Here is a 15,072-nt window from a genome sequence, read left to right as displayed (position 1 = left end):
TCAGGACACATGAGGGACGGCATGTTGGAGTTAGCTGCTGCAATAAGGGAACACGCCCAGACCCCGCGCTCATTGACAGAATCAACTGTCACTCCCACTCCAATCCCCACACCAGCCTCTGAAGACCCCAAAGCCGGACCCTCCAACTTGCCGCCTGGGCCCTCCAACTTGCCACTTGATGCCTTCCCCCCACCCCCCTCAGTGGTCCTAAGTACCCGAGATTTTAGAGAGTATAAGCTTGGTATCAAGCCCAGAAACACTGTGCCACCGCCTGCGGGCAGGGGTGGTGGACTGTCCAAGACCGAGCGCAGCGGGCGGTCTTAGAATAAAGGGGAGGAGAGATGGGTGCAGCCTTTCTTTGCTGCTGTTGTTGTTGTTGTTATTATTATTGTTACTGTTGTAACTGTTCTCAAATTAAAAGTTTTTAATATGTAAATTTATGTTTATAAGTGATCTTAAAGTTTTTAAGTGATCTTAAAGTAAAGTTTGATACAAGAATAATTTTATTAAAGTTAAGTTATTGTAAACTTTTGAATAAAATATATTTTACATTAAAACTGAATCATGTTCCATTAACACAACACAACATTACAGAACAGCTCCAAACAGTAAACATGGTCCATGTGCAATAGTTGTCGCTGAGCCCTCAGGCATCAGTAAAGCATTCACGGATGAGCTGCTGGCGCAAGGCTCGAGCAATCGTTAAAGGAGCACAATGGCCCACCCTCCTCCGCCGTCGTGCTCCGGCCTCAGGCACTTGCATGGCTTCCTCATCCTCATCATCCTCATCATCCTCCTCCTCCTCCTCCTGCTCGTCACCTGCATCTTCCACATCATTATCATCAGCCATTCTCACCGCAGGTGGGTCTTCCACGACCAGGTGCTGCTGCCTCATAATGGCTAAGTTATGCAGCATGCAGCACACAACAGTGAACTGACCGACAATCTCAGGGGAGTACAGCAAGTAGCCTCCGGAATGGTCCAGGCATCGTAAATGCTGTTTCAATATGCCAATGCTCCTCTCTATGATGCTGCGCGTCGCAATGTGTGACATGTTGTATTGACGGTCAGCTTCCGTCCAGGTTACACATAGGGGCGTCATGAGCCAGGTGGCGAGGCCGTACCCTTTGTCTCCCAGTAGCCAGCTGTGTCCTTCTGGCTGCTGCTGCTGAAACATGGCAGATATAATGCTGTCACATAGGATGAATGCATCATGGGTGCTGCCAGGGTATCTTGAATTGACTGACATGATATGATGCATATCGGCATACACGAGCTGCACATTAATGGAGTGGAAGCCTTTTCTGTTCCTGTACATCTCTGAATCCTCCAAAGGTGTTTGAAAGGCGATGTGGGTACAATCAATGCAGCCCTGTACCTTTGGGAAGCCAGCAATCCTGGAAAAGCCCACAGCCCTGTCATGGATTATTTGAGCAGTCATGGGGAACTTTATGAAGTCATTCCTATGCGCGTACAGTGCAGCCATAACCTGGCGAATGGAGACATGTGTTGCATGTTGAGAGATGGCGCACACATCCCCAATTGTAGTTTGAAATGATCCCGAGGCATAGAATGAAAGTGCAGCGGTAACCTTCACTTCAACTGACAAAACAGTCCTCCTGATGCTTCTAGGTTGCAGGTCTGCTTTGACCAACTCACAGATCTCACTTACAACTTCTTTGAGGAAACGCAGCCTTCTGACACAGTTTGCATCACTCAGGTTGAGGTACGAACGTCTGCCTCGATATACCCGAGGTGCGTAAAGGCGTCCTGCCCATCACCCTACGGGCTCTGATGTTTCTGATGCGATGAAGTCGAATCAATTGTCTCCTACATAGCACCATGATGCAGAAGGCTCGCACAAAGTATGGTATTGTCAGTATTGCCCCCTCAAAACTTCAGGAAAGCAGGCAACACACGTTCGCAGTTGTATCTCTCCAGGTCTGTATGGATGGACCACACCCAAAGGTCTTGTGACTTCTCCTCTCTCCCCCCCGCCCCCCTTTACTAATTGGAGTCTTGTGACTTCTCTCTCTCCCTCCCCTCCCCGGGCTCCAAGCCTGCCGATCATCTTTCAGTGCAGATTTGTGAATGTGCACTGGTTTTCTTAACTCACCAGAAGGTTTTTCAGAAGTGGCCAGATATGCCGACCTAAGAGAAAAAAATGTTGACCAAACTGCGAACAATTGAAAAAACCGGCGCAGACATGAGGGAACGCCCCCGATGACGTAAAAAGAAAACTGGCCTAGAAAAATTGTAACTAAGTCAGTTACGCTGGTGCAGATCGCAGGGAGAAACTTTGAAAAAAATAAATACACCAAAAAAAACAGCACGTGCCAAGAAAACAGCGTAAATGAATGGGGAAAATCGAGCCCCTTATTTTGAAGCATATAGCATGCAATGTCAAAACATGCAAAGAAGATCACCCTCTCTAAAGTTTACCAAGTCACTTGAGAATAACAGAGCATTCCATGCCGTCCTGGGAAACAGTATGAGCTTGGCTCAGTTTGTAGTAATCTCGTCTTTGGGGCAGAAGGCTGTGGGTCCAAGTTACTGTCCAGGAATTTGAGTTCATAAAATAAGTTGATACTCTAGTGAAGGAGTGCTCAATTATTGTAAGTGCCATCCTTGGAATGAGATGTATAACTGTGCCTACTGTCTGCTTGTAAAAACTGGAGTCGAAGAATAACAGGGAGGTGTTCTGACCAACATTGTTCCCTCAATCAATACCACCAAAAGCAAATGAATTGGTCATTCATCTCATTGTTGTTTGTGGGATCTTGGCATGTGCAAAATGGTTGTCATGTTTATTTACCCAACAGAATGGCCTGTGCTGAGATAGCTGATCTTAGTCAGGATGGCAGGGGGATATCACAGTTGTTTCCACTGACCCCGGCAGGAAATATTTCCAGAGTTTCAATGCCTGATTGCTTCCAGTGTCTCCTTCTTTAAGTGGGCTCACACTGAGTTCTGGTAAAGCTTAACTGTGATCCAGTGATGTGTAGCAGAAATGCTAGTCAGGTTAAAGTAGGATTATTTTGTAACATCAGACAGACAAAAGTACTAAATGATCATATCCTACCTCTGTACGGAAAAGATGACTTTGGCTCCCATGAAATCAGGATTATCACGGCTGAATTGTCTGGCAACCTCCTGGTAAGCCATAATGGACCATTCCTTGTCATGAAAAACTCCATTGAGTTCATACACCTAAAACAGATGCACAGTGCCAGATATTAATTCATTAAAATTACCATCAGATGACCTTGCAAAGGAATCATAGAATCTGCAGTTGTGCCTTTGTAAGTGTTAATTCTCAACTGCAATTGTCTCTCGACCTGCCCTTCCCAGGTAACCTTTTAAATTCTTTCTTCTTAAATACTTAACCAATTTCCTTTTAAATTATGCCATAAAGGCTGATTGGAATGACATACTCCACTGGTGCCGGCTCAGTTAAAACTACTCTGCACATTTTTTCCACCTGCAGGAAGCATTGCTGCACTGGGGAAGGAGGGACTTGAGAGTACAGTAGCTCTTGAAAAAATAGAGACAAGGTGCTGTAAATGTGGCAGGAAGTAGCCAATCATATGAATGTTCTCTCTATGCATCGCTCATGAGAACAAATGTCAAAAAAGTTCTCCAGAGTGAGGAAGAGTGCCAAGCTCAGGAATACTAATAGTCAAAGCAAAGCCTGTAAGCATGCATATCGGGAATTCAGGCACTTGTTACCCATGATTTTCCACTCATTTAATGGACAGAAAATCAAGGGAGTTTTATAACCAACTTCCCCATGTGCGCTCCAGGCAGCCAAGACTCTCTGCCTGGAGCACAATTTCATAAAATTGAACCTTACATGCCAACAGTACCTTAACAAGAGACATCCATTTAAGATAACCACTGAAGGTTAAAGCGAGCCCATAATTAATATAATTACCCTAATCTTTTCGATACATACGTAATAATCACTGGTATTTTTCATAATGTCATCATTAGGAAAAAATAGTTTTATTAGTGCCAATTATTTTCAGAATAACACAGCCAACACGGTAATTGATGATAATTGTGAAGAAGGTTCACATTATAGCAGGTCATTCCAATCATTTATTGTTATCTTTTTCATCATTCTAAACCCTGATGGCTTCACATTGTGTGAGATATTAAAAATATTTTAGTAAAATAGTCTAATGTTACATTTTATTTGCTTCCCAATGGCTCAATTGGTAAATCCAGTGTGTAACTAAGCCTTATAACCCAGAAGGTCACAGGTTCCATTATCTGTCTATTGCTGGTTTAGGGAGAGGAAAACTAGCTCATCTGTGATATCCCCCCACCGCCTATAAACAAACAGCCTGACAACATCCACCTCCTGAGCTCACACAAGGTGCAAGGTGTAGGAGGATTGACTTGTGTGACAGTAATGCCCCAGCATTATCTTCACTAACTGCGGGAGAGAAGGAGAAAACCATTAACCCATAAAAGGATGCAAAAGTTATTTTTAAAAATTATTTTGACATGTATAAATCAGATTTTCAAGAAACTCAAAAATGGGATTTGAACTCACCGACACAGGCAGCCCATGACATGGTTTTTGATAGGTTTTGGGGAAGAGTGACCATAATATGGTGGAATTCTGCATTAGGATGGAGAATGAAACAGTAATTTCAGAGACCATGGTCCAGAACTTAAAGAAGGGTAACTTTGAAGGTATGAGGCGTGAATTGGCTAGGATAGATTGGCGAATGATACTTAGGGGGTTGACTGTGAATGGGCAATGGCAGACATTTAGAGACCGCATGGATGAAGTACAACAATTGTACATTCCTGTCTGGCGTAAAAATAAAAAGGGGAAGGTGGCTCAACCGTGGCTATCTAGGGAAATCAGGGATAGTATTAAAGCCAAGGAAGTGGCATACAAATTGGCCAGAAATAGCAGCGAACCTGGGGACTGGGAGAAATTTAGAACTCAGCAGAGGAGGACAAAGGGTTTGATTAGGACAGGGAAAATGGAGTACGAGAAGAAGCTTGCAGGGAACATTAAGGCGGATTGCAAAAGTTTCTATAGGTATGTAAAGAGAAAAAGGTTGGTGAAGACAAACGTAGGTCCCCTGCAGTCAGAATCAGGGGAAGTCATAACGGGGAACAAAGAAATGGCGGATCAATTGAACAAGTACTTTGGTTCGGTATTCACTAAGGAGGATACAAACAACCTTCCGGATATAAAAGGGGTCAGAGGGTCTAGTAAGGAAGAGGAACTGAGGGAAATCTTTATTAGTCGGGAAATTGTGTTGGGGAAATTGATGGGATTGAAGGCAGATAAATCCCCAGGGCCTGATGGCCTGCATCCTAGAGTACTTAAGGAGGTGGCCTTGGAAATAGCGGATGCATTGACAGTCATTTTCCAACATTCCATTGACTCTGGATCAGTTCCTATGGAGTGGAGGGTAGCCAATGTAACCCCACTTTTTAAAAAAGGAGGGAGAGAGAAAACAGGGAATTATAGACCGGTCAGCCTGACCTCAGTAGTGGGTAAAATGATGGAATCAATTATTAAGGATGTCATAGCAGTGCATCTGGAAAATGGTGACATGATAGGTCCAAGTCAGCATGGATTTGTGAAAGGGAAATCATGCTTGACAAATCTTCTGGAATTTTTTGAGGATGTTTCCAGTAAAGTGGACAAAGGAGAACCAGTTGATGTGGTATATTTGGACTTTCAGAAGGCTTTCGACAAGGTCCCACACAAGAGATTAATGTGCAAAGTTAAAGCACATGGGATTGGGGGTAGTGTGCTGACGTGGATTGAGAACTGGTTGTCAGACAGGAAGCAAAGAGTAGGAGTAAACGGGTACTTTTCAGAATGGCAGGCAGTGACTAGTGGAGTGCCGCAAGGTTCTGTGCTGGGGCCCCAGCTGTTTACATTGTACATTAATGATTTAGACGAGGGGATTAAATGCAGTATCTCCAAATTTGCGGATGATACTAAGTTGGGTGGCAGTGTGAGCTGCGAGGAGGATGCTATTAGGCTGCAGAGTGACTTGGATAGGTTAGGTGAGTGGGCAAATGCATGGCAGATGAAGTATAATGTGGATAAATGTGAGGTTATCCACTTTGGTGGTAAAAACAGAGAGACAGACTATTATCTGAATGGTGACAGATTAGGAAAAGGGAAGGTGCAACGAGACCTGGGTGTCATGGTACATCAGTCATTGAAGGTTGGCATGCAGGTACAGCAGGCGGTTAAGAAAGCAAATGGCATGTTGGCCTTCATAGCGAGGGGATTTGAATACAGGGGCAGGGAGGTGTTGCTACAGTTGTACAGGGCCTTGGTGAGGCCACACCTGGAGTATTGTGTACAGTTTTGGTCTCCTAACTTGAGGAAGGACATTCTTGCTATTGAGGGAGTGCAGCGAAGGTTCACCAGACTGATTCCCGGGATGGCGGGACTGACCTATCAAGAAAGATTGGATCAATTGGGCTTGTATTCACTGGAGTTCAGAAGAATGAGAGGGGACCTCATAGAAACGTTTAAAATTCTGACGGGTTTAGACAGGTTAGATGCAGAAAGAATGTTCCCAATGTTGGGGAAGTCCAGAACCAGGGGTCACAGTCTGAGGATAAGGGGTAAGCCATTTAGGACCGAGATGAGGAGAAACTTCTTCACCCAGAGAGTGGTGAACCTGTGGAATTCTCTACCACAGAAAGTAGTTGAGGCCAATTCACTAAATATATTCAAAAGGGAGTTAGATGAAGTCCTTACTACTAGGGGGATCAAGGGTTATGGCGAGAAAGCAGGAAGGGGGTACTGAAGTTTCATGTTCAGCCATGAACTCATTGAATGGCGGTGCAGGCTAGAAGGGCTGAATGGCCTGCTCCTGCACCTATTTTCTATGTTTCTATGTTTCTAGGAGTCCTCCCTCTCATTTGAATAGAGAACTGGTATGTAAAAAGCTTCCCTAGAGAGATTTGCCTGCTGCATCTTTGGCAGGAGAACAAGAAATCTGGCGAGGTAGCAATCCTCAGTAGATTGCGGATCACCAATAAAAGGGAAGTTGTGACGGTCGCAGATAAATGTTCACAATGGCACTGGCAGAGATATGTGGGCATCACTGATCTCTTTGATGCTGACAAGTTGATGTCCTGCTGCAGGTGGTGCACCAAAGGTGGTCACTCTTCTTCGTTGCACTTCTTGAAGTATGACAGTGGCCCCATTTGGGACTGAAAGCTACCCTCCAGTGAAACCAGAAGTGCAAGTTGGATGGAGAAGAGGTTGCCAACAACCGGGGCACTTGTACCTGGCACGAATGATCAAGAGGAAGGTGTACACTTTTGTACACAATCCCTGAGGCCCAGCAAGTATGACACAGATCTAAATTAGGGATTCCTGCATTCTCTGAGATACACTATTTAAAGTATTATATACAACCTTTTGCACAGCATCACATTTCAGGATTTTCTGATCATTTTTCCACAGAAAGATTACTATTTTAAATAGAAGTTGTTTTCTCCAAAAACTAAACAATAAACTATTAATTTGCTTGTCTAAGTAATTGAAGAACACCTCACACCCATCGTGCTGTGAAGTCTTTTGATCTCTGTCTGTACAGAGAGAGATAAATAGAGAAGCTTTTTCAAACAAAAATGCTTTGGGTGATGTCAGGGTTTTAAAACAAAGAGCTGCAAAAGCTCACCAAGCTCGGAAAGTCAGAAATGTTGAAGGAACAGTTGAAAAATATCTTGTTTAAATGAAGTAAAGTTATCCACTTATTTGGGGAAGTGTGGTGTGTTCTTTAAGGTAAGTTGTACTGATTGAACTAATGGAATCCAATCATAACTGATCTGTATGTTCACTCACTGGGAAATAAAGCAGCTTAATGATTTGTATCACCTCACCAAAGGCTAACTCAGCCCACCTTCAGAAGGATTGAAGAAGTATTATTGTTACAACCCTGAGGAAAAGAGTATTCAAAGACCAAGATTTCAAACACAGCACCAAGCTCATGGTCTACAGAGCAGTAGTGATACCCGCCCTCCTATATGCTTCAGAGACATGGACCATGTACAGTAGGCACCTCAAAGCACTGGAGAAGTACCACCAATTTCTGCCTCCGCAATATCCTGCAAATTCATTGGCAGGATAGGCGCACCAAAGTCAGCATTCTCTCTCAGGCCAAGATCCCCATCATCGAAGCATTGACCAATCTCGATCAGCTCCGATGGACAAGTCCCGAAACAAGCACTCTACTCCGAGTTACGTCACGGCAGGCAAGTCCCAGGAGGGCAGAGAAAACGTTTCAAGGACACCCTGAAAAAATGTAACATCCCCACCGACTCTTGGGAATCCCTGGCCCAAGACCGCTCAAAGTGGAAGAGAAGCATCCAAGAAGGCGCCGAACACTTTGAGTCTCTTCGCCGGGAGCACACAGAAGCCAAGTACAAACAGCGGAAGGAGCGTATAACAAATCAAGCACCCAGCCCACCCACCCTTCCAACGACCATCTGCCCCACCTGTGACAGAGGCTGTAGATCCCACATTGGTTTCATCAGTCACCTTAGAACTCATTTTAGTGTGGAAGCAAGTCATCCTTGTCTCTGGGGGACTGCCTAAGAAGAAGATAATATGCAGTGTGAGATGATTCTTACAAAAGACCCTCAGACTAATTACAGAAACAAATGACACCACTGAATGAAATGAGTTATCTATGGTAAATCCATATTTTTAATACATACCCTCTTTCTATCTGGTCATTATCACATTGCTATTTGTGTGAGCTTGCTGTTCGCAAATTGGCTGCCGTGTTTCCTACATTTCAACAGTGACTACACTTCAAAAGTTCTTCATTGGTTGTAAAGTGCTTTGGGATATCCTGAAGTCATAAAAGATACTAATTAAATGCATGTCTTTCTTTTCTTTTTTTTCATTGTATCAAAGCTGGCCAACATACTATTTTTGCCAGCGGATATGGAAAGGTAACCAGATGCTCAAACTTCCAACCCAAGGCTTGCTTTCCTTTGCTTTCCTCATTAGGTGAAGCAGCCAAGGATGAAGAGGTCAGCCCTGATCTGCTAATGGCCATCCCCTCTGATATTTATTTTTCTAACAATATAGGCACTGTAGTTTGCCACATCATGGGTGCTTCCTGGAAAATAGTCACAGATGTGCATAATTATATTTCTTAGTCGCGTACCACAAGAACCCATTTGTTCATGTAGGCAATGAGATTGCTTTGAGGAACTTGATGCTCACACAGGTGTCACCTATAATGCCTTGCCCTCAAAGGAGTGCTGCTACCCACTGAAAGCTCTGATTCCTGTCCAACTGATGCCTCCTTTCCACAGGGGAAATGATGACAATGTTGCCTCTTGCAAATATATCTTTTGTCACTTGCTTGATGCGTGAGTGCACTGCAGACAGCCCGATGTAGCAGATCTCCCCTGGGTGGTTTGAAAGGATCAGGTAGCATGAAAGCTTCATGCTGTAATAACCTTCACTTCTACAGAAGGAGCTCTCTGTTCCGGACGTTGTCCCCAGGCCATCCTGCAGCAGATGTACAACTCTGTGCAGCTTGTCTTTCGGCATTCGATAAGATAAGGTGCCACATAAGAGCTTACAGCACAAGATAAAAGCTCACGGGATTGGGGGTAATATATTAGCATGGATAGAGGATTGGCTAACTAACAGAAAACAAGGAGTCGGGATAAATGAGTCATTTTCCGGTTGGCAAACAGTGACTGGTGGAGTGCCGCAGGGATCGGTGCTGGGCCCTCAACTATTTACAATCTATATTAATGACTTGGATGAAGGGACCGAGTGTAATGTAGCCAAGTTTGCTGATGATACAAAGATGGGTGCAAAAGCAAACAGTGAGGAGGACACAAACAAACTGCAAAGGGATATAGACAGGCTAATGAGTGGGCAAAAATTTGGCAGATGGAGTATAATGTGGAAAAATGTGAGGTTATCCACTTTGGAAGAAATAATAGAAAAGCAAATTATAATTTAAGTGGAGAAAAATTGCAAAGTGCTGCAGTACAGAGAGACCTGGGGGTCCTTGTGCATGAAACACAATAAGTTAGTATGAGGTACAGCAAGTAATCAGGAATGCAAATGGAATGTTGGCCTTTATTGCAAGGGGGATAGAGTATAAAAGCAGAGAAGTCCTGCTACAACTGTACAGGTTTGGTGAGGCCAATCTGGAGCACTGCATACTGTTTTGGTCTCCGTATTTAAGAAAGAATATACTTGCATTGGAGGCTGTTCAGAGAAGGTTCACTCGGTTGATTCTGGAGATGAGGGGGTTGACTTATGAGGATAGGTTGAGTAGGTTGGACCTATACACATTGGAGTTCAGAAGAATGAGGGGTGATCTTATCGAAACATGTAAGATAATGGGCCCAAGTTTCCACATGATTCGCGCCTGATTTTTAGGAGCAACTGGTGGAGAACGGACTATTTTAGAAATCGCAATTCTCCACATTTATTTTTCTGCAGTTCTAGTCAGGTAGAACAGTTCTAGTTTAGAACAGAATTTTTTCTTCAAAAGGGGGCGTGTCCGGCCACTGACACCTGATTTGAAAGTTTCCACAGTGAAAATGTACTCCAAACTAAAGTAGAATGGAGCCAGTGAAGATTTTTGTAGAACTGAAAAAGCCTGTTTTACACATTAAAAAATCAGGCGCAGGTTACAAATTAGGCGTCCAGAACGTGGTGGGGGGGGGGGGGAAGGGAACTTGGTGCTGTACCTCATACTAACTTATTGTGTTTCATTCGACAATAAATCCTTATTTATACTTCTACAAATATTATACAAATAAATCCAACCTGAATAAACATTTATAAGCCAAGAAAAGATTAAATAAACCATCTTCCTACCTGTGTGAAAGTGCTTCAGCCAGGGAGAATTCTGCAGCCGTTTGTGCCGCTGAGCGGGAGGGGGAGAGGGAGACAGAGAGAGAGAGGGAGAAGAGAGAGGGTGGGGGGGAGAAGAGAGGGGGGGGGAGAGAGAGAGGGGTGGAAGAGAGAGGGGGGGGAAGAGGGGGGGGGGGAAGAGGGAGGGGAAGAGAGAGGGGGGGGGAAGAGAGAGGGGGGGGTCGGGGAACAGGAGCGGGTGTCGGGTCGGGTCGGGGCGGGTCGAGTCGGGGGGGGGGGGAGCGGGTCTCCGGTCGGGTCGGGTCGGGTCGGGGGGGGAGCGGGTCTCGGGTCGGGGCGGGGGGGGGGGAGCAGGCCTCGGGTCGGGGCGGGGGAGTGGGCCTCGGGTCGGGTCGGGAGCGGGTCTCGGGTCGGGTCGGGTCGGGTCGGGGGGGGGGGAGCGGGTCTCGGGTCGGGGCGGGGGAGCGGGCCTCGGGTCGGGGCGGGGGGGAGCAGGTCTCGGGTCTCGGGTCGGGGCGGGGGGGGGGGGTGGTGGAGCGGGTGTCGGGTCGGGTTGGGGCGGGGGGGAAGCGGGTGTCGGGTCTCGGGTCGGGGCGGGAGCGGGTGTCGGGTCGGGGCGGGGGGGTGGTGGAGCGGGTGTCGGGTCTCGGGGCGGGGGGGGGGAGCAGGAGCTGGCCGTGGGAGGAGCCTCATTAACGCAGCCCCAGCGAGGCCATTTAGCCAGGGCTAGGGGCTGCGTGCTTCGGGCCCCTCCCACACAGTTCGGCGCCTGGAGTTACTGCACTTGCGTGCCGACTGTAAACATAGAAACATAGAAAATAGGTGCAGGAGTAGGCCATTCGGCCCTTCTAGCCTGCACCGCCATTCAATGAGTTCATGGCTGAACATTCAACTTCAGTACCCCATTCCTGCTTTCTCGCCATACCCCTTGATCCCCCTAGTAGTAAGGACCTCATCTAACTCCTTTTTGAATATATTTAGTGAATTGGCCTCAACAACTTTCTGTGGTAGAGAATTCCACAGGTTCACCACTCCCTGGGTGAAGAAGTTCCTCCGCATCTCGGTCCTAAATGGCTTACCCCTTATCCTTAGACTGTGACCCCTGGTTCTGGAATTCCCCAACATTGGGAATATTCTTCCTGCATCTAACCTGTCTAACCCCGTCAGAATTTTATATGTTTCTATGAGGTCCCCTCTCATTCTTCTGAACTCCAGTGAATACAAGCCCAGTTGATCCAGTCTTTCTTGATAGGTCAGTCCCGCCATCCCGGGAATCAGTCTGGTGAACCTTCGCTGCACTCCCTCAATAGCAAGAATGTCCTTCCTCAGGTTAGGACACCAAAACTGTACACAATACTCCAGGTGTGGCCTCACCAATGCCCTGTACAACTGTAGCAACACCTCCCTGCCCCTGTACTCAAATCCCCTTGCTATGAAGGCCAACATGCCATTTGCTTTCTTAACCGCCTGCTGCACCTGCATGCCAACCTTCAATGACTGATGTACCATGACACCCAGGTCTCTTTGCACCTCCCCTTTTCCTAATCTGTCACCATTCAGATAATAGTCTGTCTCTCTGTTTTTACCACCAAAGTGGATAACCTCACATTTATCCACATTATACTTCATCTGCCATGCATTTGCCCACTCACCTAACCTATCCAAGTCGCTCTGCAGCCTCACAGCATCCTCCTCGCAGCTCACAGTGCCACCCAACTTAGTGTCATCCGCAAATTTGGAGATACTACATTTAATCCCCTCATCTAAATCATTAATGTACAGTGTAAACAGCTGGGGCCCCAGCACAGAACCTTGCGGTACCCCACTAGTCACTGCCTGCCATTCTGAAAAGTACCCATTTACTCCTACTCTTTGCTTCCTGTCTGACAACCAGTTCTCAATCCATGTCAGTACACTACCCCCAATCCCATGTGCTCTAACTTTGCACATCAATCTCTTGTGTGGGACCTTGTCGAACGCCTTCTGAAAGTCCAAATATACCACATCAACTGGTTCTCCCTTATCCACTCTACTGGAAACATCCTCAAAAAATTCCAGAAGATTTGTCAAGCATGATTTCCCTTTCACAAATCCATGCTGACTTGGACCTATCATGTCACCTCTTTCCAAATGCACTGCTATGACATCCTTAATAATTGATTCCATCATTTTACCCACTACCGATGTCAGGCTGACCGGTCTATAATTCCCTGTTTTCTCTCTCCCTCCTTTTTTAAAAAGTGGGGTTACATTGGCTACCCTCCACTCCATAGGAACTGATCCAGAGTCAATGGAATGTTGGAAAATGACTGTCAACGCATCCACTATTTCCAAGGCCACCTCCTTAAGTACTCTGGGATGCAGTCCATCAGGCCCTGGGGATTTATCGGCCTTCAATCCCATCAATTTCCCCAACACAATTTCCCGGCTAATAAGGATTTCCCTCAGTTCCTCCTCCTTACTAGACCCCCCGACCCCTTTTATAACCGGAAGGTTGTTCGTGTCCTCCTTCGTGAATACCGAACCAAAGTACTTGTTCAATTGGTCCGCCATTTCTTTGTTCCCCGTTATGACTTCCCCTGATTCTGACTGCAGGGGACCTACGTTTGTCTTTACTAACCTTTTTCTCTTTACATATCTATAGAAACTTTTGCAATCCGTCTTAATGTTCCCTGCAAGCTTCTTCTCATACTCCATTTTCCCTGCCCTAATCAAACCCTTTGTCCTCCTCTGCTGAGTTCTAAATTTCTCCCAGTCCCCAGGTTCGCTGCTATTGCTGGCCAATTTGTATGCCACTTCCTTGGCTTTAATACTATCCCTGATTTCCCTTGATAGCCACGGTTGAGCCTCCTTCCCTTTTTTATTTCTATGCCAGACAGGAATGTACAATTGTTGTAGTTCATCCATGCGGTCTCTAAATGTCTGCCATTGCCCATCCACAGTCAACCCCTTAAGTATCATTCGCCAATCCATCTCAGCCAATTCACGCCTCATACCTTCAAAGTTAGCCTTCTTTAAGTTCTGGACCATGGTCTCTGAATTAACTGTTTCATTCTCCATCCTAATGCAGAATTCCACCATATTATGGTCACTCTTCCCCAAGGGGCCTCGCACAACGAGATTGCTAATTAATCCTTTCTCATTACATAACACCCAGTCTAAGATGGCCTCCCCCCTAGTTGGTTCCTCGACATATTGGTCTAAAAAACCATCCCTTATGCACTCCAGAAAATCCTCCTCCACGGTATTGCTTCCAGTTTGGTTAGCCCAATCTATGTGCATATTAAAGTCACCCATTATAACTGCTGCACCTTTATTGCACGCACCCCTAATTTCCTGTTTGATGCCCTCCCCAACATCACTACTACTGTTTGGAGGTCTGTACACAACTCCCACTAACGTTTTTTGCCCTTTGGTGTTCTGCAGCTCTACCCATATAGATTCCACATCATCCAAGCTAATGTCCTTCCTAACTATTGCCTTAATCTCCTCCTTAACCAGCAATGCCACCCCACCTCCTTTTCCTTTTATTCTATCCTTCCTGAATGTTGAATACCCCTGGATGTTGAGTTCCCAGCCCTGCTCATCCTGGAGCCACGTCTCCGTAATCCCAATCACATCATATTTGTTAACATCTATTTGCACAGTTAATTCATCCACCTTATTGCGGATACTCCTTGCATTAAGACACAAAGCCTTTAGGCTTGTTTTTTTAACACCCTCTGTCCTTTAAGAATTTTGCTGTACAATGGCCCTTTTTGTTCTTTGCCTTGGGTTTCTCTGCCCTCCACTTTTCCTCATCTCCTTTCTGTCTTTTGTTTTTGCCTCCTTTTTGTTTCCCTCTATCTCCCTGCATTGGTTCCCATCCCCCTGCCATATTAGTTTAACTCCTCCCCAACAGCACTAGCAAACACTCCCCCGAGGACATTGGTTCCGATTCTGCCCAGGTGCAGACCGTCCGGATTGTACTGGTCCCACCTCCCCCAGAACCGGTTCCAATGCCCCAGGAATTTGAATCCCTCCCTGCTGCACCATTGCTCAAGCCACGTATTCATCTGAGCTATCCTGCGATTCCTACTCTGACTAGCACGTGGCACTGGTAGCAATCCCGAGATTACTACTTTTGAGGTCCTACTTTTTAATTTAGCTCCTAGCTCCTTAAATTCATTTCGTAGGAACTCATCCCTTTTTTTACCTATGTCATT

The 15,072-nt window shown here is 45.8% G+C and overlaps 1 protein-coding gene across 1 annotated transcript in view; it reads right to left on the bottom strand.

The window, feature by feature from the left end:
• ada2a (adenosine deaminase 2a) overlaps positions 1-15,072 on the bottom strand; it is a 99,102-nt gene that overhangs the window by 31,899 nt on the left and 52,131 nt on the right. The window contains exon 4 of the mRNA XM_070900424.1: positions 3,083-3,210. Within this exon, the coding sequence (XP_070756525.1) occupies positions 3,083-3,210 (128 nt within the window). The remainder of the gene's footprint in view (positions 1-3,082; positions 3,211-15,072) is intronic.

The sequence above is a fragment of the Pristiophorus japonicus genome, chromosome 15 (assembly GCF_044704955.1).
Source record: "Pristiophorus japonicus isolate sPriJap1 chromosome 15, sPriJap1.hap1, whole genome shotgun sequence".
NCBI classification, from domain to species: Eukaryota; Metazoa; Chordata; class Chondrichthyes; family Pristiophoridae; genus Pristiophorus; species Pristiophorus japonicus.
The sequence above is the reverse complement of the archived record's forward strand: the minus strand, read 5'-3'. Positions and strand labels throughout refer to the sequence as shown.